Genomic DNA, 22,269 nt, shown 5'->3' with positions numbered 1-22,269 from the left:
CATCAATGACACGGACAGCAGGACTGAGCGCACCCTCAGCAAGTTTGCCAATGACACCCAGCTGGGTGGTGGGTGACACGCTGGAGGGCAGGGATGCCATCCAGAGGGACCTGGACAGGCTGGAGAGGTGGCCCCGGGCAAATTTCACAAAGTTCAACAAGGCCACGTGCAAAGTCCTGCCTGTGGGTTGGGGCAATCCCAAGCACAAATACAGGCTGGGCGAGGAGTGGCTGGAGAGCAGCCCTGCTGAGAGGGACTTGGGGGTGTTAGTGGGTAGAAATCTGACTGTGAGCCAGCAATGTGCACTCACAGCCCAGAAAGCCAACCGTGTCCTGGGCTGCATCAAGAGAAGCGTGGCCAGCAGGGCGAGGGAGGGGATTCTCCCCCTCTGCTCCGCCCTTGTGACACCCCCCCTGCAGTGCTGGGTCCAAATCTGGGGCCCCAACATAGGAAGGACACGGACCTGCTTGAGCAGGTCCAGAGGAGGCCACGAAGATGATCAGGGGGCTGGAGCACCTCCCCTGTGAGGACAGGCTGAGAGAGTTGGGGTTGTTCAGCCTGGAGAAGAGAAGGCTCCGGGGACATATTATTGCAGCCTTTCAATATATAAGATTGTAAGATTACTATAAATAAGATTATAAGTGTTATAAGATGGAGACAGACTTTTTACCGGGGCCTGTAGTGACAGGACAAGGGGCAACAGTCTTAAACTGAAAGAGGCCATATCTAGATTGTGCATAAGGAAGAAATTTTTTACTATGATGGTGGTGAGATACTGGAACAGATTTCCCTGAGAAGTTGTGGTTGCTCCATCACTGAAAGCGTGCAAGGTTAGACTGAGCTTTGAGCAACCTTGTCTAGTGGAAGATGTCCCTGCTGATGGCAGTGGGGTTAGACTAGATGATCTTTAAAGGTCCCTTCCAACCCAAACCATTCTGTGACTGTAGGATTCTATGATTCAGATGCTGTGGGTCTGCATCGCAGTCAGCGAGGGCACTGCCTGTGCCAGGAGCACCCTTGCTCTTGCTGCTCCCTAAGCTTCACCAGTTTGCTCTTGGTTGTATCTGGCAACTTCAAGAACAAGATCCCTCACCTGAGGAATGACTTTTCCTTCCTGTCAAATGTTTCTTCCAAAGAATATCAGAGATAGCAAACACTACGGAAGATGAACAATTAGGCACCTGGCCTCAAGTGTACTTTGATTTTCTGTTGTGGTTATTTACCTTATTTGTAATGGCTTTACATTATTTCATTTTTCCAGAAAGACCTCAAAATTACCTGGTTAGCATTTTCCTTATTCCAGCATCTAACAAGAGAGAAATGATTCATCCTGAACTCTAGAGGAAAACCTAGGTATAGCAGAGAGTTACTGCATTGCAAGTTAGCTTTTTGGTCTGGCTCCATCAGTAACAGCAGTCTATCATTCTTTTCTGTAGCAGCTGTAGATAAGGTACTGTATAATCTAGTAAAGCAAGGTATATCCAAAGATGTTTCAGTTTCAGAAATTTTGAGATATTATCTCGAAAAAAGCCAAATCCTTGTCATTTTCAATGTTCTTAGAATGGAAATTGTTCAGAACCACTTAGGGAGCTAAAAAGCACAGTTGAAGGCTGTGTGGGCGTATTTGCGTATGCATTGGCAAGGGGAGAGGGAGGAAAAGAATTAAGATAAATACAGCACTTTTTGGTGTTCAGCTGAGCTTGGTGTAAAGTCTGCACTACAGCAACTTAACAAGTCCCCATGGTTTTCTCTTCAAAAGAGGATATTCAAAAAAAGGGGGAAGGATAGAGTTGTTTGTAATGTTTTCAGTAATGTCACCTTTTATAGCCTCCTATCAAACAACTTCAAATACTTTTATGTTTTAATTATTCTATAACCTACCCTGGTGAGAATGGTAGAAAACCAGGTACATTTATATATTTTACTAGAGAGAAAGAAGACCATGTCATAAAAGCCTCTTCTGTGTGATCTATCTATCTATCTATCTATCTATCTATCTATCTATCTATCTATCTATCTATCTATCTATCTATCTATCTATCCATTTATCTAAATATATAAAATACATACACAGACACATATGATGAAACAAATCATCTGGAAAAACCTCCTGACCACCCACCTCAAAGCCTCTGGCACACCAATACATGCCTTTGCTTTTAAGTAAACAGCTGGGGTTGGTCTCCCAACTCTTGCTCCACCTGGGTACCTGTTAGTGCACATCTGTGAACTGTGTGAAGGAATAAGTGAATGCAGTGTGCAATGAATCCTTTGCTATTAATAACAGCATAATAAAAGACTATCTAATAAATACTGGTGTGACGTTTCCCCCAGCCTGATCCCAACAGAGAAAAGGGGATGTACAATAGTCCAGTATTGCAAAGTTTAACTCCTACATTTTTGTGGATATCAAAGTGCAGAGCTACACTGCCTCAGGGAGGGTGCTTGACATTGCATCCAGAGTTTCTAAAATACAGACTCAGGTATGTTTCCAATGTGGCACTTCTTAAGTGGCCATCATCATAAGTGGTGGAAAGCCCACACCCAGATATGGGGATGCCACAGACCTGGAGAACTGTTATCATTGCATGGGACAAATTAAAAAACTGCAAACCAAAGTATTAATCTTCTCATAGGTGCATGCTCCAGGCCATTGCTCAAGCTCCTGGGCCATGTCATCCATAAATTCCAAGGACCACTGCCTCTTATCATAAAATGGTTTGGGTTGGAAGGGACCTTAAAGATCACCTAGGTCCAACCCCCCTGCCACGGGCAGGGACACCTTCCACCAGCCCAGGGTGCTCCCAGCCCCGTCCAACCTGGCCTTGAACCCTTCCAGGGAAGGGGCAGCCACAGCTGCTCTGGGCAACCTGTTCCAGTGTCTCACCACCCTCACAGTAAAGAATTTCTTCCTAATATCTAATCTAAATCTAACCTCTTTCAGTTTAAAACTGCTACCCCTTGTCCTATCCCTACACTCCCTGATAAAGGGTCCCTCCCTATCTTTCCTGGACCCCCTTTAAGTACCGGAAGGCCACTATAAGGTGTTCCTGGAGCCTTCTCTTCTCCAGGCTGAACAATCCCAACTCTCTAAGATTGTCCTCACAGGGGAAGCGCTCCAGCTCCCTGATCATCTTCACAGTCTCCTCTGGACCCACTTGAGCAGGTCTACAACATTCTAATGTTGGGTGCACCAGAGCTGGACACAGCACTGCAGGTGGGGTCTCACAAGGGCGGAGCAGAGGGGGAGAATCCCCTCCCTCGACCTGCTGGCCACGCTGCTCTTGATGCAGCCCAGGACACGGTTGGCTTTCCGGGCTGCGAGTGCACATTGCAGGGTCATGTTGAGTTTCTTGTCAGCCAAGGCCCCCAAGTCCCTCTCGGCAGGGCTGCTCTCCAGCCACTCCTCGCCCAGCCTGGATTTGTGCTTGGGATTGCCCCAACCCACGGGCAGGACCTTGCACTTGGCCTTGTTGAACTTTGTGAAATTTGCCCGGGGCCACCTCTCCAGCCTGTCCAGGTCCCTCTGGATGGCATCCCTGCCCTCCAGCGTGTCACCCACCACCCAGCTGGGTGTCACTGGTGAACTTGCTGAGGGTGCGCTCAGTCCCACTGTCCATGTCGCCAGCAAAGATGTTAAGCATGTTACTGATTTGGCTCTCAAGAAGAGACCTCCACAGTTGTGCCGCAACAGTAACATGCCCCTCTTCCAGCAGAGTCACCAGGACCAACTTATGTGCTGCTGTCAGCCTGGTGAAATCCCAGGGCTACCAAAACTGACCCCAACACCAAAGTGACTTCTGTGGTGCTCATACCATGTTGGCTGAGGAAGCCACCAAATCCAGCTGAACCTTGATGTTTTTCTGTCATCTCCGTTCCTCGTATGGACTGACAACAGTCATCTCCGGGGAGAAGTTACCAGGAACTATTGGGATCCTTGTCAAAACAGGCTTTATCTTTAAAGAGTGGGCCTTCTTTCAGCATTCTCCCAAGTTTTTCCTCTCCCTGCCTCAGCCCATCTCCCTACTTCTACCTGCCAGATGGACGATCAGTGTGTAATTTTCCAGACTGTTACAAATTAAAACACGGTTGTCTATTTCCTGCAGACAGTTGACAAAAATGCGCTACCCAAACATTTGTGCAGGTACCAGTCCTGGCAAGTGTTTTTGACAGGAACGGCAATAGCTGCCGAGGGGGTTATCCTGCTGCCCGTTCCACTTCAAGCACTTCACAGCCCATGTGCTTTGCAACCCCCCCGGGCTACTCCCTGGAAACTAAATGCAGCTGTTCTTCTACCTCAGTCTGAGGTGTGTGCAGCTGAGGACACCTCAGATTGTTTATGAAAGCAGTAGATGATAAATTAAACGGAAGTTATGCTTTGAAATTAAACGGAAATAATTCTTTCGGAAGGAACGCGCTTGTAAAGTCCTTCGGTATCGTTTGGGTTTGCATGACCTCTCGTGGCCAAACCCCCACCTTGCAGCTCTACTTTTTTTTACGGGCGGTGGGAGCGCGCCGTTCTCATTTTTGGCTACCGTTGTGCTGAACGGCGGGAGAGGTTTTGGCTCGTAATATTAAGCAGCAATTTCCGTGAAAGAGAAAGTTATGCTAACAGACTTTTCCTCTGAATTTATGCTGATAAAAACGTCTTCCTTTTTGTTTTTCTCTGTAAAACTGTAGCTTAAGCACAACAGTTAAGAACCATGAAGTGGATCGTGTTCTAATGCATCAAAAAATTCCTTTTAAGGACAGAGCCTCGCCTGTGAACATGAAGAAATAAAACCTCACAAACATGTAGGAAGAGACGAGGAAGAGAACCTGTCATTTTAGCTGCTCCCCTGCGCACCCGAGGGGGAAGACAGCCCCGAACTGCGACTACACCGTGCAGCCCAAGCCTGGCCTGCGCTTTTCCCGCCACGGCGCTTTTCCCGCCACAGCGCTTTCACCGCCACAGCGCTGCCCTCACCCCCCTGCTGCAGAGGCAGGAAAGGAAGTTTCCCGCCACAGCTCCCCCTTCCCTCAGGGTGGTTTTGCGGGAAGAGCCCGCGGCGGGCGGGTGGGGCGGGTCCGGCCACGCCCAGGGGCGTGGCGTGGCGGTCTTGTGGCGCGCGCGCGCGCTTGTTTGGCGGCGGGTTGTCCCTGCGCTTCCCGCCGCGGCCATGTCTCGGCAGAGCACCCTGCTCCGCTTCTTCCCCAGGGCCCCGGCCCCGGCCCCGGCCCCGGCCCCGGCCCCGCCGGCCGGCGAGGGGGCCCGGGATGGCCGCCAGGCCGCGGCGGGCAACGGCGCGCCGGGCAGAGCCGCGCCCCGGCAGCGGGAGCGGGGGGAGAAGAAGAAGGGCGGAGGGGGCGGCGCGGCCGCCGAGACCCCCAGGTAACGGCGGGGGGGGGGCGGGAAGGGAGATGGTGAGAGCGCGGCCTGCGTGACGGGAGTGGGGGGCGGGGGGGGGGGGCAGGAGCGACAGCGCCCGCGGGCCGCTGCTTGGGGGGGGGGGGGTGGGGCAGGTGCTGGCGCCGGTGGCGGTTGGCGCGGGACCCCTCGGGGCGCCGGTGCCCCCCTCCTCGTACGTCCTGTCCGTGCCCCCCCCCCCCCACCGCAACACATCCCACCCCCCCCCCCGGGAGACGGTGTCCGGCCGGGCCCGCCGCGGCCTGCCCGGCGCCAGCCCCGCGCCTCTGGGCGCCTCACGCCGCGGGTGGGAGCCGTGCCGCTGGGGCGGGGGCCCGGGGGGAACCGCCGGGTGTGGGGGGGTGTATGTGGGGGGTGGGTTTGGCCCCCCCAGAGCGGCGTTTGGTGCTGCAGGCCGGCGGCCTGCTGCCCCAGCCGGCGTTCGGGGAGGCGGGGTAGGGCCGCCGGCGGGATAACGCCGACAGCTGACGAGAGGGGATCTTATTTTTAGTTTTTCCTGTTCTGAAACACGTTTTTGTGTGTTTTTTTTTTTTTTTTTTTTTTTTTTTGTTGTTGTTGTTTTGCTCTTTTTCACTCGTGCCTGAATTTCCTTTCTGCTCTGTATCCTGATGGTAAGCGTCCCGAGCGCTGGCTGTCGCAGCCCGCAGGAATGCCCCCAGTCATTCCCACAGTCTGGCAGTGGCTGGGCTGAAATCTCGGGGCAGAAGGGGAGAGCAAACAAAAGCTGCACCAGGTGCTTTGCAGCGGAGACAGAATTTTTATTCAGTCACTTTTCTTTTTTTGTAGCTTGAGGGTTTTTTGAACTCCTCCTCATTTCCTTTGGGTGCCCTGTTGAGAATTAGTCTCTATGGGAAAGCTTGTCTTAGTTTTGCAGGTTGACAATTCACAATATGTAGTCTGTAATCTGTTTCTTTTAACATCTGGTTAGACCCAGTTACTCTCGTCCCCACCCTTAATAAATCCAATAAGAGTCTGGTTACCTGTGGCTCTTGCTGGCCCTGCTTGAGCAGCGGGTTGGACAAGGTGACCTCCAGAGGTCCCTTTGGACCTCAGCCAGTCTTCTGTGACTATAAAGTTCTGTCTCTGTGGGGATCCGGTAGAATTTGGAGGAGCAAATCCGAAAAATCATGTAAGAGTTGTATCAACATTGGTAGAGAAGGACTGTATAATCCAGGTTCCATCCCCTAGAAGCCTTCCAAGACCTTCAGAGGACAAGCTGCTCAGAAGTGGTGTGCAGTTATGTTTATGAAGAGAGCTGTTTTAAATGTTTGTGTTCCTTACATGACACATCTCTTGTCTTTGCAGTGTCCCCTGTGGGTATTCACCTGGTGACTTGGTCTGGGCCAAGATGGAAGGCTATCCTTGGTGGCCGTGTCTCATATACAACCATCCAACTGAAGGAACAATAGTCAGAGGAAAAGGGAAATCCACTCGTGTCCACGTGCAGTTTTTTGACGACAGCCCTACAAGGGGCTGGGTCAGTATTAAATATCTGAGGCCATATAAAGGTAAGAGATACAAATAAAACTTTTTGAAATGGAAATATGCTACTTGTTTTGGAAAAATAGGCGTGGAGCCATGGGTATGGTATTCTCCACAGAGAAAGAGCAGCAAACCCAAGATTAGTATCGAGTAGGAAAGCATGTTTTGTCCTTCCTAAGTTAGAGAAAGCAAGTTTTTGAATGTTACAGGTGTATTTATGGCTATACAGTTCTTTAAACATAAAATGCTAAGCCATCTTGTTTATTAGATTAGAACACAAACTTAAAGCTTGCTTCTAAGTTTTTTCCTTTATTTGTGCCATCAATATAAAAAAAGATGTAAAAGATAAATCCACTATTTAAATTTTTAGCCCTGAAATCCTTAAAATATTAGGAATGTCAAACCCACTTTTTAAGCAGCTATTTGGGAACTATTGTTTGTCCAGAATCAAAAGACTAGGCACAGGACGTTAGGTAACTAAAATTAATTTAACTGTGATGTTATTTCTTTTAAGCCATGCAGTACAGTTTTGTTAATAAAATATGTAACTTGAGAATTCAGAGTGTAAGGGTAGTGCTTGTAGTTTCAGAGCAGAGTTGGTGTTAGTCATCCTGAAAGAATGACTTATCTAATGAAAATCAAATGCAATCAAGAATTAAACCAATATTTTCCATAATCAAGCTCACCTTACTAATAAACATGATCTGTTTTCCCCTTGTCTTACAATTTTACTGTTGCTGAAAACTATAAGTCATTGGCTGTAAATTGTCATGTGTAAATGATGTTGCTGTAAACTGTCTTGTTAGTCAGACAAGTACTTTGGGTGTAAATATTGGGTGGTATTTTTGATAACACTGTAGGATTTGCGTATATCAGTGAAACAATTCTTTTTACAAGTCAGAGTTCCATCTCATGTGATCATGTAGTCATCTAAGTGAATTGGTCCATAGTTTATAGGTATCTTTCCTGAAGGTATTTTAAAAGAATCGAATACATTTTAACGGCTCGGGGTTGCACTTAGAAGCAAATACAGGTAAGGGGAAGTGGTATGTTTACCAAAAGAAAATTGCAGAAAAATAAGAAGTGTTCAAAATGTGTAAGCACAGAAACACTTGGCCTGTCTACCAGAGGTGTGGTTAATGCAGAACAGAGTAAAAAGAATTTTAAATGCTTTGCTTTTAAATTCAGACAAAAAGCATCAGTGTGTACAGGGTAAGAGCGTTGGAGTCTTTGGGTAGGAAAATGGAGAAGTTTCTTACATTGTGTTATTGTTTGTAACTGAATAAACCTAGACAGGACAGGGCTAGACTTCTGACAGTTGGGCATGCAAGAAGTGGAGTTACATACAAGTTGGTTAAGTGAATATGCAGGTATTGCACACATAAGCATGCAGCTAAATTATACGGTATCTTTCTCCTGCCGTTGTTAAATTGTCACTATTAAATGCAAAATATTTTTAGATAGTCTCACTGTTTGCAAAACTAAAATGGAGATCTGATTTGTTAAAGTGTTGCATTTGTGCTGTAGAAGCAGCTACTTGAAACTCCATACTTTGGTACTGCAAGCTCAAAAAATCAATGTGAGAAAGAACTCTGGATTATTTCTGAGATGGCTGGCCTCCTACAAATCAGCTGCCTTTTGTCTACTGTTGGCTTAGAGCTGAAGCTTCAGTCAGTGGCCGTGTGTGAAGGGATTCACAAGAGCGGGTGTGAGGACCTATTCAAGCAGATCCTACTGTCATATGCAGCTAGCTAAACTTGTGAGAGTAGAAAAAGGAATTGCTCTTCCCCATCTGTAGTGTACTCTTACGTCCCCCTTCTTTCTTTCCCCAAGTTGAATATATAATATGTTACATATACCATTCACTTCCCGAGCATGGCATTAAGATGAATCTCAGCATCTTTGGGGACCCTGTCTAGAAATCAGGCTGTAGATTGGTTGGCTTTGGTTTTGTGTTTACATACAGGTAGTGGAAGGAGGAACTGTGGTGCTCAAGGGATGTGAAAGAGGACGTGGGATGGTGTGGTTAATAATAGTAGGCTTTGCTTGATACCCTGCAGCGTCAGGGTAAATTGCCAGCGTGGTTGGTGATCGGCTAATCTGGCTGGTAGGTTGGTGTTGGGTCTGGATGCCTTACCACACTTACAGGAGCGGTTTGAATGACCAGCAGAGCTTTAGCCAGGAGGTCTTTGTCATAGGTGACTGCCCATAACTCGAAGATAACTTTATGGTTGAACTTAGCCATCGTGGCTGAAATAGCTGTGCGGTCTCAGTCGGGTGTGCTGTGCTGCTAGTACAAAGTGGTGCTTTTCAGTAGTGACCCTAGTTGGTGTGAGGGTGATCAGAGCTTAGCTTAGAAGTATTCAGATGTGATGAGTCACAGAAATAGAAGCAGTTCTTCAGGCGTTCATGTCCTAGGTAGGCATTACATTTGTGAGTGTTTAGACTTTCTCTAGGGGTAGCTTATTAGGCGGAATGAGTGATGGGCTGCTATATTTAGGACCTGGTTGGAATGACTGCTAACAATGCAGAATGTTAGATAATTATACTAGTTGTCTGAATACTAATTAAAGGACTGGCTAAATGCTAGATTAACTTCAGTTTCTGAAAAATTATTTGTGGTTTTCCAGGTTCATCAGATGGGGAGACATTGAAGGGAGGGATGTTTTATAGTACAAAGCCTGAAATTAAAAGAGCAATGGTGCTAGCTGACGATGCAATGAGTAAAGATAAAACTAAGCGGCTCGAACTGGCAGTATGCAGTGAACCTTCAGACACAGAGGAGGAGGAGGAGGAAGAGGAGGAAATGGAGGTAAAATTTTTCATACTTGCTGTGATTTTCAGAAATAGTGCTAGAACTTTAGAAGCTGGCTCTTGGAACCAAGCACAGAATATTATGCAGTTCTCTGGCACAGTAATCACAGCTTATCTGCTGTGCATATGTATCCATATGTCTTGTTTTGTACCGCTTCTGTGTTGTCAGGTCATACGCTGGTCTTTCTGCTTTTCTAGTTGGAGGGAAAAGTCTATCAACTCTGGAGTTCTGTATAGTAAGGACTGACCTCTGAAGTTACTTAACTTCTTTCTCTTCATTGATTGTTCACTGGATTACCCAGGTCACCCACTTTCTCATTCATAAAGTGAGATGGTGGTGTTTTTCTGGTGCATCTTATTATTTTTTTCTACCTACTTTTCATATTCCAAGTTCCCCTGAGTTAAATCTGAAGTTTTAATTTGTCATAATGTAGAAATTTCTAACTTTGAGTATTCATCTTAAGATGTTAAATCTGGATTATTGGAGCCTGCCCTCATCTTGCAGAACAGCACTAAAATACAAATTCTTGTACTATTGACACCAGTCTGTTGGTGGCATAACTAAAAAGATCTTTTGTTGTATTGTATTCATGTTGTGTTGTGAATGATTCAAGTGTTATTTCAGTACCACCATATGCATTGGAGGATATTTCTTTGGAAAGGAATGGTATGAGAAAACTGTCAGTGTGATAGAGATTTTCCTTGCCTCCTCTGTCAGCGTGGCCCATCTGCTCTTTCTCCAGCATGACGCTGACCCGAGGGCAGGTGCCACTTCAAGCATTGAGTTATGTTCATGGCAACTGTGCGGTGGGCACTGGCACTTTGTACTCATGACAGTCCCTCCACTGCTGTTTTTTTTTTACAGCCTGGTGCTGGAGTTCTTGAAGTTTCAGGCTGAAAAGGCAAATAATGGAGTTTCTTTTCTTTCCCCTAAATATGCATGATTTTCTTAGAAATTACTATAAGGTAGTATGTTTGTAGGTAGAAATAGGTAGTTAACTCAAAAACAAACAAAACAAAAAACCCCTAAACACAAACACAAAAAAAAAAATCCACAAAAAACATGGGCAAAATTCACATAGGCTAGTACTGAAAGGCTGCAAAACCCAATCGCATTTCTGACGTCGGTTAGTAGGAAAAAATTACAGAGCTTATGGAGGCATTTTTCCTTTGTGCTGAATTTCATGTACCATATGCCTTTTGTCCTGTTTAAATGTTTCTTTCATCAGCATCACTTATTCAAAGTAATGAATGAGGCTGTAAAGAACAGAGGAGTAATTATGCCACTGACCTGTGATAGTACATTATCCAGAAAAAAAAGTGTGTGAAGGTAAATGGAATCGTCTGTGGCTCTGCCGTCTCTTGCTTCAACTATTACAGCTACTGCATTATTGCACATTTTTGCACTTCTTTTTGGAGCAGTGATACTTTACTTTGTAGCTAGAATTTTCTGTAGGTAAAATAATTTATTTTTCCAGCAGATGAGTGAAAGTGCCTCAGACAACAGTGATGACTGCAATAGTGAGGAGGACGTGAAGAATAATAAGCGAGTAACAATCAGGGAAAGTGCCATAAAAGCCAAAAGAAGAAGAGTGTTGGATTCTGACAGTGATCGTGATGGCTCTGACGTGGAGTTCAAGCCTGACGTGAAAGAAGCGGCAAGCAGCGAGGAGGCTAGTAGTGGTGTGGATGAAAATGAATCTACCGACACAGAGACAGATGCAGAGAGTGTTGCAGAAAGTCCAGTAAAAGTCCCTTCTAAACGGAAGAGAAGAGAGGTAAACAAGCCTGCTAAAAGGAGGAGCTTAGAAAATGAATGTTCTGAAACGCCCAAAAGAGCAGCAACAATTTCTTTAGAAGCCAAGTCTAAGCTGACATCATTTGCAGCACCTGAAAGTTTTGAATCTCAAGCGAACGCTTGCAGTGGAGGCGCCAGTGGCTTCGCACTGTGGGAACATGAGAAGCTTGATTGGCTGCAGGAAGGGAGAAGGAAAGACGCGCACAGGAGGCGGCAGGGCGACCCTGATTATGACCCGTGTACTCTGTATGTACCCGAGGACTATCTCAACAAGTGTACGCCAGGAATGCGGAGGTGGTGGCAGCTGAAAAGTCAAAACTTCGATGCTGTGATTTTCTACAAAGTTGGAAAATTCTATGAGTTGTATCACATGGATGCAGTCACTGGCGTCAATGAGTTGGGCCTGATCTTTATGAAGGGTACTTGGGCCCATTCAGGTTTTCCGGAAACTGCATTTGGCAGATTCTCTGATGTTCTGGTGCAGAAGGGCTACAAGATAGCCCGTGTTGAGCAAACGGAGACTCCTGAAATGATGGAAACGCGCTACAAGGCAATGGCCCACCCAACAAAATTTGACAAGGTTGTACGCCGAGAAATATGCAGAATCATCACCAAAGGAACTCAGACTTACAGTGTTCTGGACTGTGATCCCTCCGAGAACCATAACAAATACCTTCTGTCTGTTAAGGAAAAAGAAGACTCCTCTGGACAACGCGTTTATGGGGTCTGCTTCGTTGACACGTCAGTGGGGAAGTTTTTTGTAGGCCAGTTCTCAGATGACCGGCACTGTTCGAGGTTTAGGACTCTCGTAGCGCATTACACTCCGGTGCAGGTGCTGTATGAGAAGGGGAACCTGTCTGCGGACACACAGAAGATACTGAAGGGCTCGCTTGTTTCTTGCATTCAGGAAGGGCTGATCTCTGGTTCCCAGTTCTGGAATGCATCTAAAACACTGAAAGTCCTTCTTGAAGAAGGATATTTCAAGGAGAAACACAACTCTGAAAATGGATGTTCTCTGCCCTCTGTCATCAACTCTCTGACATCAGAGAGTGACTCGCTGGGATTAACTCCTGGTGAAAACAGTGAATTAGCTTTGTCAGCTCTTGGGGGATGTGTCTTCTATCTCAAAAAATGTCTGATTGACCAGGAGCTGTTATCGCTGGCGAACTTTGAGGAGTATGTCCCTGTGGATATTGATACTGCAAAAACTATGAGTTCGGGTAGTTTCTTTGCCAAAACTGGCCAGCGGATGGTGCTGGATGGAGTCACCCTGATGAACTTGGAAGTCCTGCAGAACGGAACTAATGGAACCACAGAAGGTACTTTGTTGGAAAGGATCGATTCGTGTTGTACGCCATTTGGGAAGCGACTCCTCAAACAGTGGCTCTGCGCTCCGCTTTGTAATCCTAAATCCATCAACGATCGTTTAGATGCTATTGAGGATCTTCTGGCAGTGCCAGATAAACTGTCTGAAGTTAGCGAGCACCTGAAGAAACTTCCTGACCTTGAAAGGTTGCTCAGCAAAATTCACAGTATTGGGTCGCCGCTTAAAAGTCAGAACCATCCTGACAGCAGGGCCATCTTTTATGAAGAAATCAAATACAGCAAAAAGAAAATTGCTGACTTTTTGTCTGCGCTAGAGGGGTTTAAAGTAATGAATGAAATCGTCGATGTCATGGAAGAAGTTGCCAGTGACTTCAAATCTAAAGTCCTTAAGCAGCTAGTCACCCACAAAGCCAAAAATCCAGATGGCCGGTTCCCAGACTTGAGTGCAGAGCTTAAAAGGTGGGATACTGCTTTTGATCATAACCAGGCTCGAAAGACGGGAGTGATTACTCCAAAGGCAGGTTTTGACCCTGATTATGATAAAGCACTACAGGATATTAAAACTGTTGAGGAAGATCTTCACAAGTACCTGGATAAGCAACGCAAACTGCTTGGATTTAAATCTGTGCTGTACTGGGGGGCGGGCAAAAACCGATACCAAATGGAAATACCAGAAAGTGCAATATCACGTAATTTGCCCGAGGAATACGAGTTGAAGTCAACCAGGAAGGGCTACAAACGTTACTGGACCAAGGAGATAGAGAAGATGCTGGCGGCAATGGTTAATGCGGAAGAGCGCAGAGATGCAGCACTGAAAGACTGTATGAGGCGTTTGTTCTACAACTTCGATAAAAACAGCAAAGACTGGCAGACAGCTGTGGAATGCATTGCTGTCTTAGGTAAGAGATTTTCTTCATTTTGAAACAGAGTAAAAATACACTTGCATAGTGAATTACAAAATCTGATCTGGATAAGCAAAAAAGGCTTGTTGCCAGCTCGTAATTTGTAGCTTAAAAACTCCAGCTGTGGTAACAACGTTGATAATTAACAGTGATCACCTTCCTGTCAGTAGCTGACAAGAACAGTTGCTGGGTCCTGATGTTTGCAAGCTCTTTCTTCATTCCTGTTGTGTGACTTTAGGTGTGCAGCTGAGTGTTTCTCACAGATCAGCATAGCCTGAGGTGGGCTGTCTCACTGCTTCTAGGATTCTCGTGTATGGATTACTAGCTTCTTATTAAATGAAGGCAGTAAGGCAGATGGAGGTATAAAAATCTTAATCTGCTAGTCATCTCCTTTCCATCTGAGCAGGCTGTTTTCTCAGCAGCCTTTAAAAAAGTGGTCGTTGCCACTGCCTTGAAGAAGACAGTCTAGTAGGAAGACTTCCCCAAATCTCCCTTAAATTTCTGGGATAGAAGAGTCTCCTGTATTCCCTTCTCAGGACTGGTGTACTCTTGTACTGTGAATTTTCAGCTAGCATGAGGCACTCTGGGATGTCTTTGTTCCAGGGAGAAATGAAAGCGCTCTCTGAATGCCGCGGGCGGGCAGCAAGTGTTGTCTAGGAACAGATTCCCTGCGTGGGCTGGGAGAGCTGGGGAGCGGTCACGTTAGCTACACCACAGTACCAGGGCAAGTACTGAACCAGTTTTCAGTAGAGCAGGAGCCATCTTTCAGGCTCAGCTGTAATATGTGTACATAAAATCCCTAAAATCACATAACATGGGTCTCATTTTTGTAGGTAATCAGCTTTTAGAACCTTAGAGCTAGGCTAATTGAGGGAGGCTGTGCTGCTGCTTTCTGCCAGGCCAACAGAATTTTAATATTTATATAAATTTATTCTGGCGACTTTCAAGCAGTATTATGATTCTTAAAGTAATTCACTGTCACAGAAGCTGATTTCCTCTTTAGTTGCTCCAGGTTAAAAGTTAATGCAAGAAAATAATATTTTATACATTTAAAAATAGCTTTTGAAGTGAACTGATGTGGATTTTAAAGACCTTTGAACTGAAAACTAAAGGGGAGAATTTTTATTCTGACATCAGTAGAAATCTGGAATGAATGAGGAAAGACATTGTGGATATCCCCACCTTTTTCTTCTGGAGTACTTCTGGGTGTTTTCCTCAACAGGAAAGTGGGATGGAAACGGAAAATTGTGTTTAAAAAATGCTATTCAATGAGTAAACGCATTCCAGTGAATTAATAAAGAAGGGCGAAAGCATGACTTACTGGAATTTCTCTTAATCTTACAGATGTCTTGATGTCCCTTGCTAACTACAGTCAAGATGGTGATGGACCACTGTGCCGACCTGTAATTCTGCTCCCTGTGGATAGTGCTCCTCCCTTCCTGGAACTTAAAAATTCACGCCATCCATGCATTACAAAAACTTTCTTTGGGGATGATTTTATTCCTAATGACATCGTGATAGGCAGCAAAGATGAAGATAGCAGTAGTGAAGCTTCCTGTGTGTTAGTAACTGGCCCGAATATGGGTGGCAAGTCTACACTCATGAGACAGGTGATTTACTGTCTACATAAGACCGAATGTGCCAGAGTACCTCTGCTTTGCATAAAGGAATTGCACGACTTGACTGTTTATAAATGTCAGAGGAGGTCCCAGCAGTGGTCTGCTGGGTGTGCAGCACCGTACAGCAATTACACTGTAAAGACTGAATAGAATATGGTAGAAAATGCCAATGTTTAGATAGTAGATTTTCTATTTTTACTTACTATAGTGAGGAGTAAGTTTTGTTTCTCTTATGAGAGATGGTTGGGAAAAAGTGCTAGAGTATATCTTAGCTTTTTCAAGTGGCCTTATCTAGGACACGGCATCATCTGGCAAAGATGCTTCTGCACCTTGAACAAGATGAAAATAGAGAACAGTGGCAACTGGGCAAGCAACAGGGAGTTTGCTTTATAACCGCTGCTTGCTGTGATAACTTGTGTTTTGAAGGCTCTTGGAATAGTTTAGTCCTACTTGAGATGATGATGTGGCAGCCTGGGGCTGTTAAAACAGCAGGAAGCTTTATGTACTCTAGTCTTTGTTTTAGGGGAAATACAGTTTCATTTCCTTGTTCTCTGTGGAACTGAAGCTCCAAGCACATAGTAAAAATCTCAATGTTTTAATGCTTGTTCTGCAGGCTGGTCTCCTGGTTATAATGGCTCAACTGGGATGCTACGTACCTGCTGAAGTCTGCAGGCTTACACCGATTGACAGAGTATTTACGAGGCTCGGTGCCTCAGACAGAATTATGTCAGGTGAGTTTCTGAAATCTAGCTGTCCAAAGTGCCTTTGCCACTGAGTGAGTTTCTTTTCTTGGAGTGGCAGGTTAGAAAGGGATAGACTGATTTTGCAGGGAAAGCTGGGCAACTAATTTGTCGTGTCTCATTGTTCAGAGTAGCAACAGTATTGTACTTATGCTTGATTTGATATGCTTGTTATTTTTGACCGACACATGGGATCACTTTCTAAGGAATTTTAGTATGAAAAGCCTGCTTTCCAGTGGGATGCAAGTCTGAGAAATGTCTTCCTGGATATTGTACAGTTCTGCTTGCATGGGTATCTTTTTCGAAGTGTTCTGGAATAGGACAGTAATGCTCAGGTAGCTGTTGCAGAGGTGTTTTTGTACCTTCTGGCAAGGTCCCTTCTTTCAATCTGAATGCCTGCCTTATGTCTGAAATATTGTTTTGTCAGACACTGAAGAGAGGCAGACTTTCTTGGAAGCAGTAGTTGATAATTCTTGGAAGTATTTTGTTTCTTTCATGGAGAGGATGAGACAACGGGAATGGGAAAGTTTGCCTGTGGTGGTAGGCAAAGTGTCATGGGGCTAGAAAAACACAGTATTTTTTGTGGTAAGAAGAGTAGTATCATAACTCATTTAAGGAGGGTAAAGATTTTCTGTGATCTGTCTGCTGAAATATGTGGGTCAGTGAATATGAATGGAGTTAAGCCTACTGAACTTGTTGCACATAAGGAATTTGGAAATGAATCATTCTGAGTTCTTAATTAAAAAAAATATTTACACTTCCCCAAATCAAGGCTTTTCTTCGCAGCTAGGGAATTTTATTAAGGCTTTCTTTGCCTAACTAATTACCGTTTTGTTTAATTTCAGTACAAAATAAAATCTGTAGAAGGGAAAAGTACTTAAGTGCTTACGGTAGAAATAAAAACTGCCCTTCCTGCAGGAGAGAGGTGGTCTAGAGAAATGTAGCATTAGTCTGATTTTCTGCTTGCTTTTTCACACTGAAAAGCCATACATCTTAGGCCTGCCTTGTGCATTTAAGAGCAAAAAGGGGCACAAGATTCTCCCTGTCTTGTATCCTTTGTGCCCGGCTTTTGTCCAGCTGGTACATCAGACAGATGAGGTGGCCTAAAACTTAAATTAATTGTGTCTTTACTCTCGAGGAACCAAAACCTGCTTTTTCTGGCAAATAGAGACCCACCATTTTCATGCTGAAAAAAAAAAACTTTTATGTATTTGTTCACCTGTTTGCTGTTAAGTTTCATTTTAGCTTGACCAAGACTCTAGTGCAGATTAAATGGGGGTTCAGTAGTTGTGGTTTTCAGGTGTTTGACTACTGCATGGCTTTTTTTTTTTTTCCCTGTTTCTTTTAAAGGTGAAAGTACCTTCTTTGTTGAATTGAGTGAGACTTCCAGCATTCTCCAGCATGCAACAGAGCATTCCCTTGTTCTTGTGGATGAACTGGGTAAATACAATACTTTGTAACAGATGGAAATTAAATGTAACATTAAAGACTAGCTGTAGAGTGGTTGTGCTGTCTAAAATTGCAACCAAGTACCCAGGGGCTGTTTGATCATAACACTCCTAACTGGTCAGTACCTATGTCATTCTCTCCAAAACATGTATTTAGGTGCTCTGGGAACTAACACAATGCCTCCCACCCCCCAGTCATTATTAGCCTATTTCTAGCTGAGTTTTCCTTTGCATAATTACTTGCAGCAAACCTTTAGGAAACCAGTAGCAAGTCTTAAGGGAACAGGAATGTCTTTTTCTGCAATGCAGAAGAGAACGTGATCATTATGGGGCAAAGACTCAGGTCACTTCACACCAGTGATGCTGCTGGCTCTTGCTGGTCCCTGCTGTTTGTCAATCCTCCACACAGTGAGGAGGGAGAAAAACAAACAATACAAATTGATACATGGCAAGCAATGCATTGCAGTTGTCTTTAGAGAAGCAGCTTTGCTTCTGTTGGTTAATCTTAGCGATTAAGGGGGGGTTCTCTCTTCAGTAGCAAGTAAACAGCGGATTGAGTTTACTTTGTCACTTTGGTTCCAGAGTATGCCAAAGCTTTTCTGTGTGTGTGTGTTGTTTTTTTTTTTTTTTTTTCCCCAGGCAGAGGCACGGCTACTTTTGATGGAACAGCTATAGCGAGTGCAGTTGTGAAAGAACTTGCAGAGAAGATCAAGTGTCGGACTCTGTTCTCCACACACTACCACTCCCTGGTGGAGGACCACTCGCACACGGCGGCTGTGCGGCTGGGCCACATGGTAAGTGTGAGTGTGACGCCCGAGGTGTCGGCACTGACGTACGGGGTTGGCTGATCTTGTGCTTTTCTGTACCCTTCCACCCGGTCAGAGGCGTACCCGAGAGAAGGATGTGATGTCTCAGGCATTTATTGGTCTGTAGGTAAGTATGATGTACGCTGACCTGTAACTTACTCTTTCTAGGCATGCATGGTTGAAAATGAGTGTGAAGATCCAAGCCAGGAAACAATTACGTTCCTGTATAAGTTCATTGAAGGCGCATGTCCAAAGAGCTACGGCTTCAATGCAGCAAGGCTTGCGGATATTCCGGAGGAAGTTATTCAGAAGGGGCACAGAAAAGCAAAAGAATTTGAAAAAACTACCCTTTCACTGAGAATATTTAGGTATGGCCTTGGTTTTTCATTTTGAAGTTGCATGTTGCTTAGCAGGCATCCATTTTAAAATTTGGGCAGCAGCTTTTGCTCGTAGTCTCACAGCAGAGGGGGCAGTTCCAGCTCTTTCTGTGACTATCAGCTGTGCTTCAGAAGCAGGGAGGGAGGGAAGTACCAAGGCCTGACTACAAGAGGGCAGACATGATGACCAACGCAGTATTTTAAGCCTTGGGTTGCTGTGCTAGTCCCTAGGGCTAAGAGCTTAACTTGCACAGAGGTGCTGGGCTGGCTGCGAGCTGAGCTAAACCGCAGGAATGCCCGAGTAAGCCGGGTGCTGGTGGCTGCTGGGGGGCCCTGGGGGCTGTGGCAGCTGTACTGGGAGCCCCCCACGGCCGCATCAGGCGGTGCCGGTGGCTGGCAGCCTTTGCACCGGGCCGGAAACGGTGTCTGGGTGGTGCGAAGCTCAGGCCCTGCCCCGTGGGGCCTGGGTCCAGCAAAGCTGACTTCCTTATTTCCCTCAGGTACCTCTGCCTGGTGGTGGACGGTGCAACACGGGATGCAAATGCTGTTCGGAAACTTACCGCTATGATCGATCATCTCTAAGAACACAAGTGGTTTTGCACTGGCGGCTTTCTCAAAAAGGTGGTATCAGACAACATTATGATCTAATAAACTTTATTTTTTAAAAATGACCATTTTTCCATTGTCTTTCCTAGGAAATTAAACCCTTTAATTCTTACCTACCCTCTACATAATGGTTATTGAGTACTCCACAATATATTAAGTCTAGATGTTATGGTACATGCATACACTTTCAGGCTGTTGATTACCCACTGTCACCAATACACATAAATGGAAAAAAGCTATGAAACTGTATAGGGCTGTATATATACTTGTCTCAGCTTCATTAGAGCAGGAAATTGCTGTGATTTCCAGCAGGTTATGTAAGTAATGTCCAGACTGTTCAAAAAAAACTATGAACAGAGTAAAATACAAGACTGTTTTGAGGAGACTTTCTACTGTGTACTTTAAAACATAGTAAAATTTCTTTCACAAAACTTAGTTACATGGGTACTTTGTTTTATAGTGCATTATAGTCTAGGAAGTCTCATTAAAACACTCGCTTTTTTTTTTTTTTTTGTTAGGGTGGTTTGAGTACAGACTATTGCTGGGGCAGGGAAGGAGATTATTCTAACTTCGGAGGACACCAGAAAAATTGCTGGATATAATTTAAGATTAGTGTTTTCTCTTTCATAGAAAGAACGTACATACTGGGACATGAGTACAGTTACAGCAAGTCTAGGTGTGCTAACAAAACAGGACACATTCAAGTACAATAAGATTTTTTTGCTTGAAATTAGAAACAAACTACATGAGATTAAAGCATTAAAATCATATTTCTCAATCTGAATAAATGTTAAAAAAATCAAAAGAAATGCAGAAGTGCTAGCTCACATTTTTTTACCATGTTACAAAAGCAATTGGTACCCATGTCCATAAAGGCAGCAACAAAGAATGCTGCTTGTCTACAGAATAGTACTACTGCAAATTGGACTGCGCTTCAATGCTACTTGTAAAAACACCAGCTTTCAGAAGTTGGTATCTGTACAAAATTGCAGCTTATTTTTCTTCACTTCTGTCCCTTCAAAGTCTTTGTTTACACAGTAATGCTAAAACGCCCAGTTCTGTTATCCTGAGTCAACATATTGCCACTTTCTTTTTTGGTAGGTTGAGCTCCATAGTGTCAACACCTCACACATCCGCTTTAATACAGTCTCTTTCTGCAGAAATGGGCAAGTATAACTTCCTCCAAAAAAAAAGTTTTAATAGTTATGATATTAGAATGGCAGGACTTTCTTTCTGAAAGGAATTCAGTTGTGCTGCAATGTATTAGATTCTATAGGTGGAGCAGAGTCATATAGTGTATCTGTATCATGTGTAGGCTCTCCAGCAAGCGTACAGGGGTTAGACAGTGTTCCAGCACCACAGTCACAGAAAAACCTACAAAGAGAGAGAGCTCTTTAGTTTCTACTTTACTTGCATTGTCAAAATTGCTCAACGTTCTTGTCTGAAACGTACCTATCATGTCTAATGAATTCTACATCATGTCCTTGATGGCACTTCTTAATGCAGTTCACACAAATGGCGTTGCGGTCTGTGGTGTTGCAGGTGTGACATCTGAAGTAAAACACAGCACATCAGGCACGAAGCAAAAACTGAGGAGCTGAGAACAGTGCTAGGGGAGTGTGTAGGGGCGGAACAGCGCTAAAGAAGGGACAGGCGGAGGACTCAAACTTCAGCATTTTATGTGAACTTGGATTTCACAGCACACTTCTGGTTGCTTGTTTCAAAAAAGCGGTTCTGCTGTGTAACCCTTTAGGCTCTGGCTCACAGCAGCCAGACATTAATCCTCTTCTGTTGCAGTTCAGGAGGAGCACGCGTTTGTGTATTAACAGACATATGGCAAGCGTTTTAGGGGTCTGGCTAAAAGAGAAACTGTGTTTATTTGACAACTACTGTATGGAGGGGACGGAAAAGAACCCGTTACCTGTAGAAGTCATGCATCGGATAGCTGGTATAACTTGATATCTTATATAAACACTGGCCCCTACTGACAGCTTTTTCTATGGCATCTTGATTGTTCATGATTTTGTTATCTGTTGGGAAGACAAAAAAACCCAAGACTTAAATCACACCCGGATCAATGACTTTTCTTGAGGTATTAAAGCAGTGCCCCCCCCCCCAAGGGCTAAAGCCATTAGGAACAGTTCTATGCCTGCATTTTAGTTTTGGCATTTACGCGTCTCAAATCCTCAATTCCAGATGCCCAGACAGTGCAGTACGCTCGGACCAGAAAACCTGTTCTGCATGCATTGCATAAAACACCCGATAAGCTTCAATTTAAATATTCTTTGTGAACTGGTTTGTGAATAAACAATTAGAGAAACAAACCTTTCTATCAGGCTTAAGTTCTGTTGAGAAGTCTGAAACCTGGATGTTTGAAAGCCTCTTGTCTACCAGGACTTTTATACATCCCTTAGCAGAAGGGCACGGCCCTTCCGCCAGGGGAGTTTAAGAATAAGGCACTTTCCAACACAGCGGAAATGGTAATTAAATCTGACCACCTCCAGCGTTTAAAAGATGTGTCTGAGGCACAGTGAATTTGATAATCCTCTGTGTTATTCAGCTACCAGATCTTCTGTCAAGTCCCAAAGGGCATCTCAAACTAGTTTGGTCTGTTCCCAGTAGCATCACAGCACTGGAGCTGTGAAGCAGGGAGCCAGAACTTGTGTTTTAAGTGGTGTAAAGAATATACAGGAGAAGGCGTAAGAAGTACAGACAAGCAGGTAAAAATTCTGCAAGGAGAACCTTTTACTTCTAGAGTAACTTCCTGCAGCAGGATGGCATTTATTCATGCTTTTAGGTCCTAAAAGCCAAATTAGGCATGTTTCTTTACTGGACACTTGTTTTCAGATATGTGACAAATAACTTTCCATTATACTAACTTAGAATTGGAATTTGAGATGGGCCAAAGACCAGTAACCAGTTCAGAAACAATTTTGAGATAGAG

The 22,269-nt window shown here is 44.7% G+C and overlaps 2 protein-coding genes across 4 annotated transcripts in view; one reads left to right on the top strand and one right to left on the bottom strand.

The window, feature by feature from the left end:
• The first annotated feature begins 5,131 nt into the window (after positions 1-5,131).
• On the top strand, positions 5,132-19,390 carry MSH6 (mutS homolog 6). 2 transcript variants are annotated; one of them, XM_042789310.1, is made up of 10 exons: positions 5,132-5,371; positions 6,713-6,915; positions 9,520-9,701; positions 11,185-13,726; positions 15,074-15,339; positions 15,962-16,079; positions 17,439-17,528; positions 18,176-18,330; positions 18,511-18,710; positions 19,220-19,390. In XM_042789310.1, the coding sequence occupies exons 1-10, from the start codon at positions 5,160-5,162 to the stop codon at positions 19,299-19,301; spliced, it is 4,050 nt and encodes a 1,349-aa protein (XP_042645244.1). In that variant the 5' UTR covers positions 5,132-5,159; the 3' UTR covers positions 19,302-19,390. The 2 variants fall into 2 exon arrangements, with proteins under 2 accessions (XP_042645244.1, XP_042645243.1); XM_042789309.1 differs by having other exon boundaries at positions 11,182-13,726.
• Positions 19,357-22,269, bottom strand: part of FBXO11 (F-box protein 11) — a 78,959-nt gene continuing 76,046 nt past the window's right edge. For both annotated transcript variants that reach the window (XM_042789311.1, XM_042789312.1), the window contains exons 21-23: positions 21,247-21,355; positions 20,778-20,876; positions 19,357-20,699 (exon numbers count right to left, since the gene is read on the bottom strand). In XM_042789311.1, the coding sequence (XP_042645245.1) occupies positions 20,570-20,699; positions 20,778-20,876; positions 21,247-21,355 (338 nt within the window). In that variant the 3' untranslated portion in view covers positions 19,357-20,569. The remainder of the gene's footprint in view (positions 20,700-20,777; positions 20,877-21,246; positions 21,356-22,269) is intronic.

This window comes from Tyto alba, unplaced genomic scaffold (assembly GCF_018691265.1).
Source record: "Tyto alba isolate M040663 unplaced genomic scaffold, T.alba_DEE_v4.0 Super-Scaffold_16, whole genome shotgun sequence".
Lineage (NCBI taxonomy): Eukaryota > Metazoa > Chordata > Aves > Strigiformes > Tytonidae > Tyto > Tyto alba.
The sequence above is the reverse complement of the archived record's forward strand: the minus strand, read 5'-3'. Positions and strand labels throughout refer to the sequence as shown.